This window comes from Melopsittacus undulatus, chromosome 2, assembly GCF_012275295.1.
Source record: "Melopsittacus undulatus isolate bMelUnd1 chromosome 2, bMelUnd1.mat.Z, whole genome shotgun sequence".
NCBI classification, from domain to species: Eukaryota; Metazoa; Chordata; class Aves; order Psittaciformes; family Psittaculidae; genus Melopsittacus; species Melopsittacus undulatus.
Window position 1 is genome coordinate 28,705,489 of NC_047528.1, and position 16,477 is coordinate 28,721,965.

General features: G+C 40.4%; 1 protein-coding gene across 1 annotated transcript in view; it reads left to right on the forward strand.

Moving 5' to 3' along the window:
- Positions 1–760: 760 nt before the first annotated feature.
- Positions 761–16,477, forward strand: part of LCP1 (lymphocyte cytosolic protein 1) — a 29,504-nt gene continuing 13,787 nt past the window's right edge. The window contains exons 1-6 of the mRNA XM_005147674.4: positions 761–896; positions 10,217–10,307; positions 12,070–12,221; positions 13,479–13,608; positions 14,495–14,627; positions 15,231–15,312. Coding sequence (XP_005147731.1) covers positions 10,241–10,307; positions 12,070–12,221; positions 13,479–13,608; positions 14,495–14,627; positions 15,231–15,312 — 564 coding nt within the window. The 5' untranslated portion in view covers positions 761–896; positions 10,217–10,240. The remainder of the gene's footprint in view (positions 897–10,216; positions 10,308–12,069; positions 12,222–13,478; positions 13,609–14,494; positions 14,628–15,230; positions 15,313–16,477) is intronic.

Genomic DNA, 16,477 nt, shown 5'->3' on the forward strand with positions numbered 1-16,477 from the left:
CATGAGGAGTACTGTGTCCTGTTTGAGGCTCCCCTGTACAAGAAAGGCTTTGACAAACTGTAGAAAGATACTAGGTCATGGGCTAGAGCTCATGAGATCCAAGAAGAGCTGGAGAGGGGCTGGGCTTGTTCAGCCTGGAGAAGAGAGGCCTGAGAGGGATCTTCTTGGTACCTAACATATACCTAATTGGAGCTTATAGAGAAGATGGAGGCAGCCTTTTGTCAGACGTGAGAGTGCACACTGAGAAAGAAAAGGTCACAGATTACATCAAGGGAAACTCCAGCCACATGTAAGGAAAAAACATTTTCACAGTGAGGACACTCAAACGTTGGCAGAGGCTGCCCAGAGATGCTGAGGGGTCTCCATCCCTGGGAGACACTGCCCCAAGCCCTCCAAGTTGACTTTGCAGCCAGCCCTGTGCTGAGCATATTGTGGGACTGCAGACCTTGTTATGCAAGTTTAAAACATGGTGCTCCTGCCACCAGAGAGAGAAGGCATTTTGTGCATGTGTGCACATGCTTAGAGAGAGAGAACAGAACCAAAGAGCGGTAAAACCAAGAGGAAGCAGTCACAGCAGTGGAGCTATTGTAGGAGTAGTGAGGTAGACTAGGTAGGTAGTAGTAGAGGCAGACCAGAGATTTCCTTATAAAGACAAAATCTGTTTCACTTCCTTCTCTGGGCTCACTCACTCTTGGGCTTTCAGTGCTGGGTTTGACTAGCTGCTTTGCAGAAAAGGAGGACCTTCCTAGTGACGCAGCAACCTTTCGACATACTGCTTTGTAGTTACCCAACCTACAAGAAGTTTGGGTTTTCTTCTGTTGGTTTCTCTCTCTGTTGGATTTGCCGTGGTTGAGCTGTTGCTCTGGCAGTTTGGACCCACAGCTTGAACCCAGGAGGTAAGACCATACCACCTGCTGTTTCTATGGCAAGCTGCCCTCATGGGGCGTACAAGCAGCTTAACTGCACAGGAAACTGTGGTCACCGTAAAAAAGCAGTGTAGGCTCTGTACTAGCATAAAGCATCTTCCAGTTGTCTTGTGCATGAGATTTCTGCTGACCTTCTGGAAAGTGATGTATTTAATTGGGCAGAGTGGTCTTTAACTGAGTAGAGTGGTAGTCTGAATTTGCATTGGTTTGGCAGGGTGTGATGATGTAAGAAGCCATTATATAGATTAGAGTGGATCCCTGCAAGAAGGTGATTGTGATACCAGTGATGAAAAACACAGGTTCATAAAGCTAATGTATTTTGGCCTGTAGTGTTTATAATATACTCTGTTGACTGTTAGGACATTTATACTAGGCTTTTATAAATGTAATTTAACTCTGAAGACAATAAATAAAACTGATTCATGATGAAGCCTGATTGTAGTAGGGACTTCTGCTTTAAAAACAGTGGTATGGGGTAGTGCTGTCATTGAATTTACCTTTTAAGATCTTGACTGCTGGAGTTGGTCAGGCCTGTCCCTTGTCTTCTTTGAGATTTCTGCTGAGACTATGGATGATCAGTAACTTGTAAATGTCTGCGGACAATTTAGGTGGTTATACTGTGAACAGGAGCCTTTGGGCTGAACTTTTTGCTCTGTAAGAACAGTAGACTTGCTGTTTTTTGTCAGATAGTGTTTTCCTCAGCACACGGATTTGGTTTGAACACTGTACAACTGGCCCTTAAGGCTGTGGGCAGCTTGACTTTTGAAGCAAATGAGACCTCAGGTCTTTGTAGCCAAAGTCACAGACAACATCAGCCCTCACTGCTGCAGGTGTAAAGTTAAAACCTCTAGCAAATGTAGGTTAGATTGTGCCATCAGGAGTGCAGATGGGCGCTCAGCAGATGGCTGTTTGATTGTCTTGATAAAAGCAGATCACGCCCTGAAACCTCTCATGTAGAGGAACTCCTGTATGCATTGCTTTCCTCCCCTTTTGCTTGCCACACAGGAGCATTTTGCCCTTGTGAAATGGGCCCAGAGGGCCTTCAGAGGGTGAAGACTGGGCTGGGGAAGCTCTGCTGAGCTGACAGGAGATGTGGAAACCCCCTGTTTTCCTGTGGTGGGAAATCCATCAAGGAGAGATGTGAGGGCCAGGAGAGACTGGGAGGTACCTGCCTACTTGCTGGCAGCAAGAGGTGGGATTTCTATTTCAGTCCTGACCATGAGGTCCAGATTTACTTAGCTGAGAAGCTGAAGGCAATGCTCATGCAGTAGGTCAAGAAGAGCTTTTATATGTTACTGGTTTTGAATCTGCTTCCTCAATTGAAACCAAATAAGGGTTTGGACTGAATACTGTTATGGTTATAAAATGTTTGAGAGTCATGAAAGTCACTCTACTTAAGTAAGTCTAGTGGTGTTGCTTCTCTCTTCCTGCTCACAGAACCTAATGTGTACTCTATCATGTTTTATTATGCTACCATTGGGTTTTTTAAACCATGTTTCCTTGTGATTTCAGTTAAAATACAGCTGTGTAGAATGGAGCAGAGCTACTACTTGATAGAATCATACAGCAAAAGTCATCATCATATGTTTTTTTAAAGTACAAAAAAGGATGACTAAAGGGGAAGGAAAGGGATGGGGAAGGTAGGAGAGTACAGTGCATTCAGAGATGAGCTGATTTTCATTTAATTTCCCCCTTAGCCCTTTCATGAAAAAGAGCAGACTGTAGTGAAATGCTGATACAAAACAAAATATTTCACAAAATTAAAAATATTTACTAATAAAAAAAAGGAAATGGTATTTAGATGCTGCAAGATGGAGCAGAGGGCTCTGCATTGGTCACTCTGTGCATCTTTTCACTTATTAAAGGGGAAAGCTGTAGGACAGGAAGTAAATCGCTGCTGCTGGGTGAGATGAGAGGGGTGTCCCAGATATGGAGGCAGCACCCATGGGAGGGTGCTGAAAAATCCTACTGAAGTCAGAGAAGAGCCCTGAAAAACTGAGGACAGAATACAACTCCTGGCGTGCGAGCAACAGCAACAGATTCATAAATCTAGGTGGAATTAGTCAAATGCAAACATGCATTTGTATCTAAAAATAATATATCAACCTCCTCTTTATAGCTGGAACATGTTTTTAGTATTTTCATGCCCAGAGGAACTGTTTTCATGCTAATGAGCTGGAAACACAGGCCATGTTCTCCTTTTCTTGTATCAGATACCAGGCTTTCACAGGACATTTGGGACTGAGTCAGTACTTCGTGACCTTCTGCCATCAGGCTGCAGTGTTATGACTGCCTCACAGGAATAGGAAGAGAGGTTTTTTATCTGTCTGCCCAGGGTTTTGTGTCCTATCTGCCACCCCAGTCGTGATGGGGCAGAGGTGGGGTAGCTCCTCATACCTGTATCCAAAGCAGCCCTGTAAATGATCTCTTTCCCCACCCTAGTGAAGGTGGAACTGGGTGGAGCAGGGCTTTCCTTGCCAAATAGGAAATCTGCTCATTGACTGTCAGTTGAGGTTGGTTTGAAAAATAACTTTGGACAAAAAAAAAAAAAGGAAAAAGAAAAGGAAAAGGGGAAAAAAGAAAGAGAGAGAAACAAGAATCACTGGAAAACAGCTGAGAATCAAAATTTTCCTTTTTCTATGTTAAAATGTTTTCACTTTAAATCTGGCTTGTGTTCCTAAAGGAATAGAAAATATAAGTGACCCAACAAAAAAAGTAGTGTACTGGATTAATTTGTTCTTTTTAAAGAAAAATTCTACAGACTCTGATTGAAAAATAATATGCATATATATAGACTCTCCCTGGTAGGATGTATCTGACAGATAAAAGACACATAAGGAGAGTATTTATGGGTTCACCGCTCTGCTTCTTCAATATCCTAATTTCCTTGAAGGATTAACACTCCTTGCCACTAAGTGGTATATTGGAAAGAGATCTCCATTTCTCTACAAATCCTAGGGCTTTTCCCTTCCCAAGCCCTGTTGACTCATATTTAATTTAGGACTTGGGCATTGCATTGACATATAAGGTCCTTTATAAAATGGAACATTAGGAAAATAAGTTATGGGCATCACCATGTTGCTTTCTGAACAGTAATAAATGTCTTTTCTCTCTGTTTCTTCAAACTGTATATGAAATATGTGAAATACAACAGCTTAATAATTCCAGTGCCTGCATACACAGTGAGATTTTGCTGTTGTAGCATTTTAAAATGTCTGTGAGACAAAGACTGTATTTTATTGTGAATCTTTATCACGCACCAGAGAGGAGCTATTTGCCATAATCTCAGAAAGACTCCTCTCTATGTTTTGTATGCTGATTTAAACAGCAAGATCCCACCCAGACTGAAGGTACTGTAATCGAGGTTACACATTGCAAATAGAGCCAAGTGCATTTCTGTCTACTTTAGGATTTAAAATTTAGCTTGTCATCTTTGAGGAAGTTAGAAAAACCTTTTATCTGTGTGTATATCTATAGCTATTTAAATACAAAAATAATTGTACCACTAAGTGCGCAACTTGAAAAAGGAACTTTTTATTATGAAACACCTCGTGTGGTTAAAGATACTGCAATTTGGGCTTCTTAAATTATTTTCAAAGTTGTTGTGTACGAAAAGTCTCTAATTGATTCGTACAAAGACAGGCTGAGAAAGCTGGGGCTGTTCAGCCTGGAGAAGAGAAGGCTGCGTGGAGACCTCATAGCAGCCTTCCAGTATTTGAAGGGGGCCTATAAGGATGCTGGGGAGGAACTCTTCATTAGGGACTGTAGTGATAGGACAAGGGATAATGGGTTAAAATTTAAACAGGGGAAGTTTAGATTGGATATAAGGAAGAAATTCTTTACTGTTAGGGTGGTGAGGTACTGGAATGGGTTGCCCAGGGAGGTAGTGAATGCTCCATCCCTGGCAGTGCTCAAGACCAGGTTGGATGAAGCCTTGGGTGATATCGTTTAGTGTGAGGTGTCCCTGCCCATGGCAGGGGGGGTTGGACCTAGATGATCTTGAGGTCCTTTCCAATCCTAACTCTTCTATGATTCTATGATTCTATGATCTTAAGGTCCTTTCCAATGCTAACTATTCTATGATTCTATGATACATGGTTCAAAACCTGATGGTATTTGCTGATGCTGTCAGTCATGGCAAGTTGCTGCCTAGCTGAATAACTCATCAGCAAGGAAGGTTCTAGTTTTTATCTTATTCCATTAGGAGTAAAATACCTGTCAAAAGAAAATGTTCACATAATCTGCCTGGAAGCTGTAACACCAAACAAGAGTAAAGGACATGGCTGGTATTGTTTGTCTAAGATGGCTGGATACCCTAGAGCCATCAGTGAAAATTATCACTGCTCCGAACTGACAGTAAAGCTGGGGAAATTTAGTGTTAATGATACTGTCCTACTTTGCTGTGGGTGTTAGTGTGGGGATGCAAGCACATTATTTTGATCAGAATGGTAAAAATAACAACAGATAAATATATGAGAAAGAAGCATGATGATATTGTATGCTAAGAATGTAAAATTTAAGTAGGAGAAAAACTATTCTGGATTATGCAAAAGAGTATATTCAGATGACTGCCAATAAGATGGCTTTGCCTCTTGCATTTTAGTAGAAGGTTTTTGCTGAGGCACACAGCATGAAACTTTAAAATTGAGAAATTTCTAGGCCACACTGTTGCAGTTACAGCAAGGGTTCTTCTTTCAACATGAGGTCCACTGAATAATTTCTCTTTTTCTCACCCCTTAGTGAGAACAAAAATGACAAAAATGTGTCTCCGGATGGAAAATAGCTATCAGAGCCTAACTCACAAATCTTCTCTTTTCTTGTCTCCTCCTCAGCCCTTCCATACTCTAGAAAACTAGCTGATTGAGACACATCGTTTGAACAGAAATTCATATAGATATATGGTCTTAACGTGTTGGACATTATGAGAGAAAGGTAGAGGGAAGTATTTCTGTGAAGGAATATCTATCAGGGATATTCTGATGAGTGACCAGGAATGAGGACATACCCAAAGGTGAAGGAAGTATGGGACAAAGATTAAATATACTCAAGGTATTCCCTTTTTTCTGTCCTGCAAGGTGCTTCAGATCTATCACAACAGTTTCTGCACGATTCTGAGGTCACTTCTCTTATTCCTGCCTGCTGGTAGCATTGTCCAGGGCAGGCTGTGTGTTAGGGAGAACCTCTTTACTACCAGTGAGGAAGGAAAGGCTAATGCAGGAAAGAGCTGGGGAAATGTTCCCCAGCCCTTACAGGAAGCTGAACATTTGGAAATTGAATTCATGAATGAGATAAGAAAGAGAAAAGGAACTGGAGGGGGGAGCTGTCATAAAGTAAAAGGCAGAGTTTTCTGTGAGGAGGGGTCCTATGCTGCCCCACACAACTCTAAGAGCTACCTTTTGCACCAATGAGTGTCTTGTTTCAGAAAAAATAAACTAGTTTGAAGAGAAGGTAGCAGAAGAGATAGAGAAATTTCTATATGACCGGGCCACACTTGCAGTCCTTTATCTGATCACTCTCCAACAGCTAGGGAAGCTCTGGAATTATTAACAAAGTACTAATGTGATAAAATAAAGCTCTGGTGGTAGAAATTGAGTAAATATTAGTAATTTATTCAACTTCCTCAGCGTCAAATTCACAGTTATCTTGATGATTTAAATATGTGTTTGTGAAATATAATGTTGTGCCATGAAATTTGCTTTTTTGCTTTAGGAAAGGTACAACTTTATGTCTAGCTATAGTGTGGTTTCACATCTTCAAGGTTTTCACTGCCTTGCTTGCAGTAAAGCTTAAACACCAGAGAAATGGAGGAAAACATCAAACAAGGTAACTACTTAATGAGAGTCATGGAAACCTTGAGGTTTTAATGGCTTTGCCTTTTATTATTTATATTTCATGGTGGTTGCACACTTTGCCAAGTAATGTATAACCAGGCAGCTTCTCAGATTATGGCTTCAAAATGGAAAGAGATAAAAGGACATCAATATTGCTGTGTTTCAATTTAGAAGTAACATTCAGGTTTGAGATTATTATAGTTCTTCTTTTATATTTCAGACTGAAAATAGTTTGTTAGATCTCTTAAAACATCAGTGCAATAGTAGGTTTTTCTTAGGATAAGGTCAAATAAGAGGACGCTTAAATGCAGGACTGTGATGTATTGGTTTGAAAATGACAGCAGGAAAGGGAATGCTTCATAGAGGCTCTTTTGCTGTCAGTTTGGTATGGTTGTCAGCAGCTTAGGTGAGACCATTTTCCCATTTTTACATTACCCTGAAACTCAACAGTCTTCTGGTGAGGAAGGAGTGTATTTGCACAACTTTTTTTTTTTTTTTGCAATAGTAGGTTTATGCTGTTCTGCAAAAAAATAATGAAGTGTCACTTCCAGGCAATGTGTAATCCGGATGTCCTGATGCCATCTGAAGTTCAGTCTGTCTCAAACAGTGTTTTATATTTCTTATGAGAATTTCTTATGAGAATTTCTTATTCTTCCATTTCTTTCTGGTTGGCAGTTCCACTGTCTTTCTTGCTCTGACCCATGGTGCTGTCTTCCCCTCCTCAGTGTCCTGCTTCCACATCTGAGCACGTGCCGGCTTTCATCTTGTTCTCTCTAAGGAACTTGAATTCTTTCACTGATCTCTGATAACACCAAGTTTAAGATCCTTCCTCCCAGCTGCTTCTGACCTTCAAAATCTCATCTGTGCTGAGAGCTAAGCTGTTTGTATTTGTTCCTTTCCAAACTCCCCTCCCTCCTGCCCAGTTTTTCCATTGCTTTTTGCTGTACGTCTGTGATCAAAGCCATTGCCTGGTTCTCATTGACTGATTTTCCTTTGGCTCCTTTCTCAGCTTCTCAACAGCTATTGCCTTCAAATAAGCTATTTCAGCTCATTCATATTGGCTGTCATCTCCACATATTCTTCTTTGCCATCCTCTGCATTTTTTTTTTCTCTGTATCTGTCTTGTCATACTGATTTTGAAAATGATTTGGAGCAGGGCAGCACAGCTTATGCTTACAGTGCCTTGTGGATTATCTGTAATTAAACTATTCATCCAGGGCTATTGGATGCCCTCTTGATAGGATGTCCTCTCGATAGGATGCCCAAAGTATTTTCAGTTTGCATTGAAGTCAGTGAAGTGCTTAAAGTGTTTGGCCCCTGGAAGCAAATGAATCTGCTCTTGGCTGATAAGATCAGAAGGAAAATATTGGACATGACCTCCTCCACCATTGTCCAGAAGCATTTTACATTTCTGTGTACCTAAGTATCATCATTTACTTTTAATGATATAAGCAAAATAAGCAGTTTATATACTGAAAAGTAGCTTTTTAAAAACGAATGTGTTACTTTTTGGTGTGTGTTGCTAAAGCTTTGGGTCTTACCTCTCTTGATTTCTGTATGGTTTGTTTTTAGTACCTGAACAATTTAAAAAATAATAGCATTTTTAAATTGTGAATAGCTCTAAAACCTTTAATCTGAAAATTCTGATTTTGAATAATTGAGTGGAATATGGATTTTCTTGATGATGGTGTGAGATTTTCATGTGTCCAGGTGCATTTTAGGGAATCCACATGTTGCAAAAACACAGAGCATGCAACATTAAGAGATTGGTAGTGAGAAATTAGAGGCAGAAAAGATACCAGGATGGAAATGGAAGACTATGGATCTAATTTTACCCTAGTATACATTACCCACGTTGCTAGTGGATCACAGGGATTTTTACAGGTAATCCTTGGAAATATGGTGGTTAGAACCACTTGTAGTATTATATTAATATTTCAGTAGCAATCACCAGCTTGATTGTGTTGAAAACTGCACATGGGTTCTCTTGTCCCAAGAGCAACTGCATTATGAATTATACTGCATTTCTGTACTTATGAAGGTTCAAGTGAATTAACCAATTTTTCTCTGGAAGCTGTCCTTACCCTAAAACCACAGTGATAAGACAGAAAAAGGGTACTGCAGGGGGACAGTAGACAAAAACCTAAACACATGAGATTGTCTTTGGACTGTTTCAAAGCCGTGTCTGTAATGGTTCTCACAGGTACAGGGAATCAATGCTTGAGTTTAGGAGAGCATTAAATCTTAAGCCCAGATAGGCTGTACACAACTCTGTGTCTCTGTAGACAGCTAGAGCACATCTGTAATTTTTTACGTTATCTATGTATATCTTTGTATAAAGTTTGGAATCCAAGCCTCCAGGATGCAACGCTTGTTTTAGTCTAAGAATGAGGTATTTCAGGTATTTGTTTTTCCTCATTTGGACACTGTAGCTACAGCAACGACTTTCCAGGACCAACTCAGGTTTCCATGCTATTCTATTTAAATAGTTGTTTGGTTAATTAATTCTTAAAGAGACATAGGACACTAGAGTAATTCTCACAAATATAGAATAATAAATAGTTCATCTCATTAACAGTTTCCTCTTGAATAGATGCAAAGGAGAGTAGGTGCATGAAAAAGCAGAGGGGTATAATTTTCTGGCAGTGTATTAAACAATGTGATGAATGGATATAAACTTTCCCTTTCTGTTTATTAAGAAAGGTGTGTAGAAAGGGAAAGTCTGATCCTTCCTCCTGCTTTATATCTTTCATGAGAGGAAAGGCAGGAAAACTTCCAGCCACCTATTCCTAAAGTGCCATCTAGCCTCAGGCACTAACTTAGGTACCTTGAAGGGCAAGTCCCTAAATGCTCCACATAGCCAGGAAGAGAAGTAGCCCTCAAGGAAGCCTTACCTGGTTGCTCTGAACACCCTGTGAAGGGGCTTCTCTCCATCCATCCATCCATGCATCCATCCATCTCATAAAGGTAACTGGCTTCTCATTAGGTATCCAAGGGTAGGCAATGCAAATATCCCAGTGCAAAAAATGGATGGCTTCAGGCCAGAGGCCCGTGGGCAAACAGGGCTGCTGCTTCTTTGCCAGCGCTGCTGAAGAAGCACAAGGTGAACTGTTCTTTCAAAAGGGGAATAACAAGAATGAGCGTGGTTTTATCAGCTTTCCCCATGAGACACAAAAGGTAGCAGATGTAGGATTTAATTCCAATTAAATTAGCATTTAAACAGAAAACTGTTGGGATTTGAGCAGGGCCTGGCAAAACAACAGGAGGGACATGGATTTGTATCTCAAGTATGGAAGATTTTACTCCTTCACTAGATTTCAGGATGCAGAGAAGAGCTGGGCTTTCAGCTATGGGGAGCTGCTCTGAGGCTTTGAAAATCCAGTTGAAACCCTCTCTTTTTCATCACAACTGATGAACCCAAAAGGCACCCAAATAAAACCAAGTGCTTTCTTTTTGCAGACCTGCCACTCAGAGAAATAAGAAATGGCATCAACCGCACACTTCTCAGAGGAGGAGATGGTGGAGCTACAAGAGGCTTTCAGCAAAGTCGGTGGGTACAGCAAACAGGAAACACTGCAGAAGTGTGAAGCCATGGCAAGCTCTTTTCTCATGTACTGATCTGCCATGAGGAAATGGTCATTCACTCCAGTGCCGATCTGCTGTATCACAGAGACCACAGAAAGTCCTTTTCCTGCCACTACAGGCCTCCTAGATGAAACCACATCAGCAGGATGCAGAGCAATGGCTTGTTACCAGAGACAGATGGCACAGCAATGAGTGGCTTATGAAATAACCTCCAAAGCTATACCATGTTGGAAAAAAGCTGAAAACCATGTTGGAAATACTCTCGTGTGTTTTCCTAAGAATATTGTTTATTCCTGACAAAATATTTGGGTAGCAAAAAGTTTTTATTTTAGTAGAAATTGCTTACTTTGTGGAGGGAAAGTCTGGAGAGGACAATTGTGCAAATGGCCACAAAATTTGTAATCCCTTTACTATGACCTTTCAAGCCACCTATATTTTAAAGTGTGCATTTCCTTTCCAAGACTTTAAAGGTCTCATCTCATTTGTCTTCTTTAAAGTCATGCAGACCATCCCTGTCTACCCAGATTCTAAGGAAAGGTCCTTGTACCTCTCATAGCTCACTTCTATTAGCAGATCTGTCAGCCTCACTGGGTTACATGTTAATCAGTTGTCCTTGCTGTTGCAGGTGATGGTTGTTTCATTTCTCAGCATACCGTAGTCCAGGCTGGCAATCTCAAACACGTGGTCACTGTGTGCCACATACAGATGAGGCACTGACAAGGCAAATACTGGAAGGAAACTCTCGTTTCTCTCCCAGACATTTCCTTCTCCAAGTCCAGACCCTTTTTTTTATGACTTCAGAAATGGATAGGATGCTTTTTGCAATCTCCATTGATCCATGCTACTGATGCTGAAAGACAAGTGCCTTTTTGCAGCATGCAATGAGCAACTCACGTTGCAACTTACCATGCAGGAAATTAACACATGCTTCTTTGAAATCACCTCAGCCTCTGGGCTGGGGGAAAAGAATCTGTAGAACAAAAAACACACAGACACATAAACCACAAATGTAAGTATGTAAGCATAAAAACCTGTACATAACCATGTACATAACCATAGCTTTTCAACAAAAACTCTCCATGCGATAGATTCAGTTTTCTATCTGTGGAGATTTACACAAACTGGCAAAGAAAGAACTATTTAACCTGTATTGGTGATCTTCTCCTAAAATCCTACCCTGGATCTTGCAACTGGCTCAGCAGGATTATCTGTGTAGCAGCATCTCAGACAAATGCCCAAGTTTTTATTTTAAGGATGACCATATGCAGTTCCAAACCTCTAAACTGATGACTTCTGATGATATTGGAAACAGGCAAAAATCATGTTATATCTATGAATATATGCATGCATAAGGTGGAACTTTGTACAGCATGAGTTCCATTTTCTTTAGCTGTTCTGTAGACATGATACTCCCTCTTTAAATTATGTTTGTCTATATGTAACCTCAGAAAGTAATTACATGCATCTAAACCTAGCTTTCTTAAGATATTGCTATATGTCTAAAACGTGCATAAATTCATCACTGTTGGTTTTTGTTTGTTAGATGGTGATAGTAATTTTTTCTTGGGTGCAAATGACAGAACAGTGGTTGAAAATACTGAGTTTCAGGATAACAAATTTTTATATATAATGTACCCTTCCCCAGGTAAAATAAATGCAACAGCCTTTTTGTTTGTACATTTCGTTGGGCTGATGTAGAACATAAATGTGTGCTTGAATCTTTGCAGATGTCAGTGGGAATGGCTTCATCCATACCAACGATTTAACAGACGTGTTGAAAGCAGCCAATCTCCCTCTCCCAGGATATAAAGCCAGAGAACTCATTCAGAATTTGACAACCACGGGGAATGGCAGGATCAGTTTTGATGAATTTATTTCAGTAAGTAAGATGCCATGCAGATTACTCAAGATGCTCCCTAGGGCACATGAGAGGCACAAGCACAGGGTCTCATGGGCATCTAGCTTATCCAAGGAGTCCCCTCACTGGAAAAGATAAAAGTAAAAGGTAACTCAACTAGATATCCTTCAATTAACTGGGAGAAGTTACATGAACACAGCTGCATAATGAACATGCTTCATATCTTTCAGTTTAGTTGATTTAGCTGGATAGTTTTATGGTTTATGTTCTGACTAAATGGTTGTCATGGTTTAAGCCCAGCCAGTAACCCAGAACCACACAGCTGCTCGCTCACTCTTCCCCTTCGTCCCCTCACCCACTCCTGGAGGTATGGGGAGGAGAATCAAAAGAATATAACTCCCATGGGTTGAGATAAGAACAGTCCAGTAACTAAGGTATAACACAAACCACTACTGCTACCACCAATAATAACAGTGATAAGGGAAATAGCAAGGGAAGAGAATACAACCACTCACCACTCACCCAGCCTGACCTGAGCAGCGATCTGGGCCTTCCAGGTAAATCCTCCTAGTTTATATACTGGGCATGACGTGCTGTGGTATGGAATGCCTCTTTGGCTAGTTTGGGTCAGGTGTCCTGTCTCTGCTTCCTCCCAGCTTCTCCTCCTCCCTGGCAGAGCATGAGGCTCAGAAAGTCCTTGGTCAGAGTAAACATTACTGAGCAACAACTAAAAACATCAGTGTTATCAGCGCTGTTCTCAGGCTGAAAGTCAAAAACACAGCACTGCACCAGCTACTAAGAAGGAGAAAAAATGACTGCTGCTGCTGAACCAGGACAATGGTTACAAAAACTTTCATCAGATTGAAACTGAAAACTTTATGGGGCATTTTTTTCTTCTTATTCTGGCCTGAACTAGGGTAAAACCAAATGCTAAAATAGTGGAATTTCCCTCAGGATGGAGAAGTAGATTTTTGCGTGTCCTTTCTTCAAAACAAAACCGTTAAAGGCCCTCCTCCTGTACATTTTAGCTCCATGGTTTCATACCATATACATTTCTGTTATGTAGCTGTTCTTTGTTCACATAGAACATAGAAGTTTTGTATGATCCTTTTCTGCCAGGGCAGATACATAAATTTTACACAGAAACCCACTGAATAATATGCAAGCTGTGCTTCCCTATGTATGAAGCAGAGAGAACGTGTCTCATGGCCCAAGAGCAAACTGGTTTAACTTGGTTTAATTCTCTGAAATTTTATAATTGTCTCTCATGTTTGAAAGATTTTCCAAAACTTGAAGAGTGATGATGTTGCTAAGTCATTCCGAAAGCAAATCAACAAAAAGGAGGGGATCTGTGCTATTGGTGGGACATCCGAGCAGTCCAGTGCCGGCACACAACACTCTTACTCAGGTAGGTACAGCTGACCTACACTGGTAGCAGCTAGGAACAAGTATGTTGTGGTAGTGGTTCGCATTATTCAAATTACCCTTGGCTATTGTGTTGTTACCTGTCTCCCCTGTATCCACTTCTGATATGATTCTAATATGGCCATCACAACCCATTACCACTATCTCTGATGTTTATCGCTTGAGCAGAGTTATAGAGAGGAAATAAAGGTCACAGGTTGGGGGTGAGGGGGGCACACCATCACAAATGCTTCTAAGGTCTCCACCCACCTGAGTACAGAGGACACCTCTGAGTTACTGGAGCCCCTGCAAATGCTGCTGGTACAGGGTAGCCCTATTGGACTATAGGGAATATTTGCCCACTACCCTCTGAATAATCTTTGGGAAAGTCCAATTCTAGCCAGGCTCTTCTAGATATTTAACATGTGGAGGGTGTAATATACAATACAGAATTCATTATTTAAACTTATTTGAAGCTACATGGGATTTTGATTTAGCAAAATGATACAACAATGCATTAAAATTGTGGCACAACTACAACTTATGCTTAGCAGAGCATAGCAGCTGTAACATATAGTTGAATCACATGAACTTCATTACCAGTCTCTATAATACACCTGTGCTCATAGCACTAAGCAACCCCAGTCAGTGGGAGGGAGTATGGAAGGAGTATTAACCAGCTCAAGCTCGTTGCTGCCTTCAGCTCATTTGCCTGTCTCCTCAGAGTATTCTTCCCTTGTAGGAGTTTGTTGATTAGTCAGACTGATCAACAAACTCCTCCAATCACACTGGTGGGTGAGTCTTCTCCCTCAGAAGTTCTGCCTTTGTAAATGAAATTATGGTAGAAGTATCGCAACAGCAAGTTGATTGATTTGATGTTGTGTTCACAGAGGAAGAAAAGTATGCCTTTGTCAACTGGATTAATAAAGCCCTTGAGAAGGACCCTGACTGTAAGCATGTGGTCCCGATGAATCCAGAAACAGATGACCTCTTCCAGGCAGTTGGTGATGGCATAGTGCTTTGGTAAATAATATCTATCTTACTCACAACTGGGAGACATGAGTATGCAGAAATTCACATCTCTGCTTAATGGGAAGCTACTGACCTTACATTAAGATCATGAATCTTTGCAGATTGATCTTGATCTTATTAAGCAGGGCCTTAATAATGCTAGGGGATTTTCCTTCTTTTATCTTTGCAAATATAAAGCTTCTTTTATGTTAAATGAGAGTTTATATTTTCCTATGGGCCCTTGCAATAAGATGAATTCAGTGAAATTTGAGGAGTCACTTGGGTTTATTTTTGTGCAAGGACTTTTGGGGGTTCACACAAAGCAGCAAAAGATAGTGAATGCTTTCACAGAAATTTTCTGCACAATAAGCTTCTCACACAACTTCACCTTGTGGCATTCATTGCCTCACACCTATAGTACAATCTGCATGTGATCCAGAAGGATTTCTTGCATGCACGCCTGTGTGTACCTGGGAAAACAGAGGCTATCTATATTTTTTCAGTAACACTCCAACTCTTTGACTTATCCTGCAGCATAGTGATAAAAACTGTATCTGTATTTTGTGTTCACATATCTAGTAATGTATTTCTTGTTGTTTCTTCTTTTATTTCCAGTAAGATGATCAATTTCTCAGTGCCAGACACCATTGATGAGAGAACAATCAACAAAAAGAAACTCACACCCTTCACAATACAGGTACTAAAATACAACAGCTTTTCCCCTTAGGATGCTTTGATATAATCACTTAGCACAAAGGCTGGAGATACCGTGGTCCTGCCCAACACAAATCAAAGTTTTTTATGGCAAAGTGAGATGTTTAGGTCCACATCCTAAAACCATGCAGGTCTCTATTTCTGTTTCTTTCCAAACATATGAGCAATCTGACTAAACAAACTGTGTTTGTTTTTGCACTTAGCCCAATATATTATGTTTACCAGTTCACACAACAATATGTAGAGATATATTTTTATATTTTATAGCACCTACATATCTGGATACAGAATATAAATAGATATATGGAGGAGATACAAACCTAACCCACTTTAGCCCTCAGCTACTCTGATTTGATGGAACATTAGCCAGGCTCAAATAAGCTCAGAAGCCATTAAATTGGATTTTTATGCTGTATACCACATTTTTCAGTTCTAATCATTTTGGTCAGCAGCATAGCTTAGTGATGCAGCTCAGATCAATCCCTGTCACACATAGACATGATTTGATCAATAAAGCTTCCACTTTAACTTAACCCTTTTAAAGCTCTCTGGTGGAGAAAAGGTAATTAATTGGAAATGCTCCAATATTTCTACCTTATGAGAATTTACACTATGTCTCTCTCTGCATTTTGTATCTAATAAAATCTCTGTCATGCCAGTGGTGATGAAATTCATGTGAAAAATTGCAGATCTGTGTGATAAATTATATTTTCCAGGCTTGTTTGCCCTCTCTGCTTGCCCTGTGTTTACCAAGTCACCTTTCTGAATAGTGCAGACCAGATTTTCTTATACCCTTTTCTATAAATGGGAAGGAAATGGCAAAGGAACATCATGTTCCTAAAACATCAGTTTCTTTCTGCCCCTCACTGTGAATGACAGAATCCCTCCACTTCCACTGGATGCTACTAAGCCAGAACTCTATGCTCCAAATTATGGATTTTGGAGCATGGAGAAGATATCCAGACTTGATCAGTTCTGACCTTGGCTGAATGTCAAGGTTGAAAACCCAGCAGGTTCTTCCATACTGATTCCTATGACACACTGGTTATACACATTGCTAGCTAGCAACTTATTTCTGTCTTAGGTATTAGGTCTTTTACATAGTGCTTAAAAAGAGATGAGCCTGAAATATCTGATGGCTGATTGGG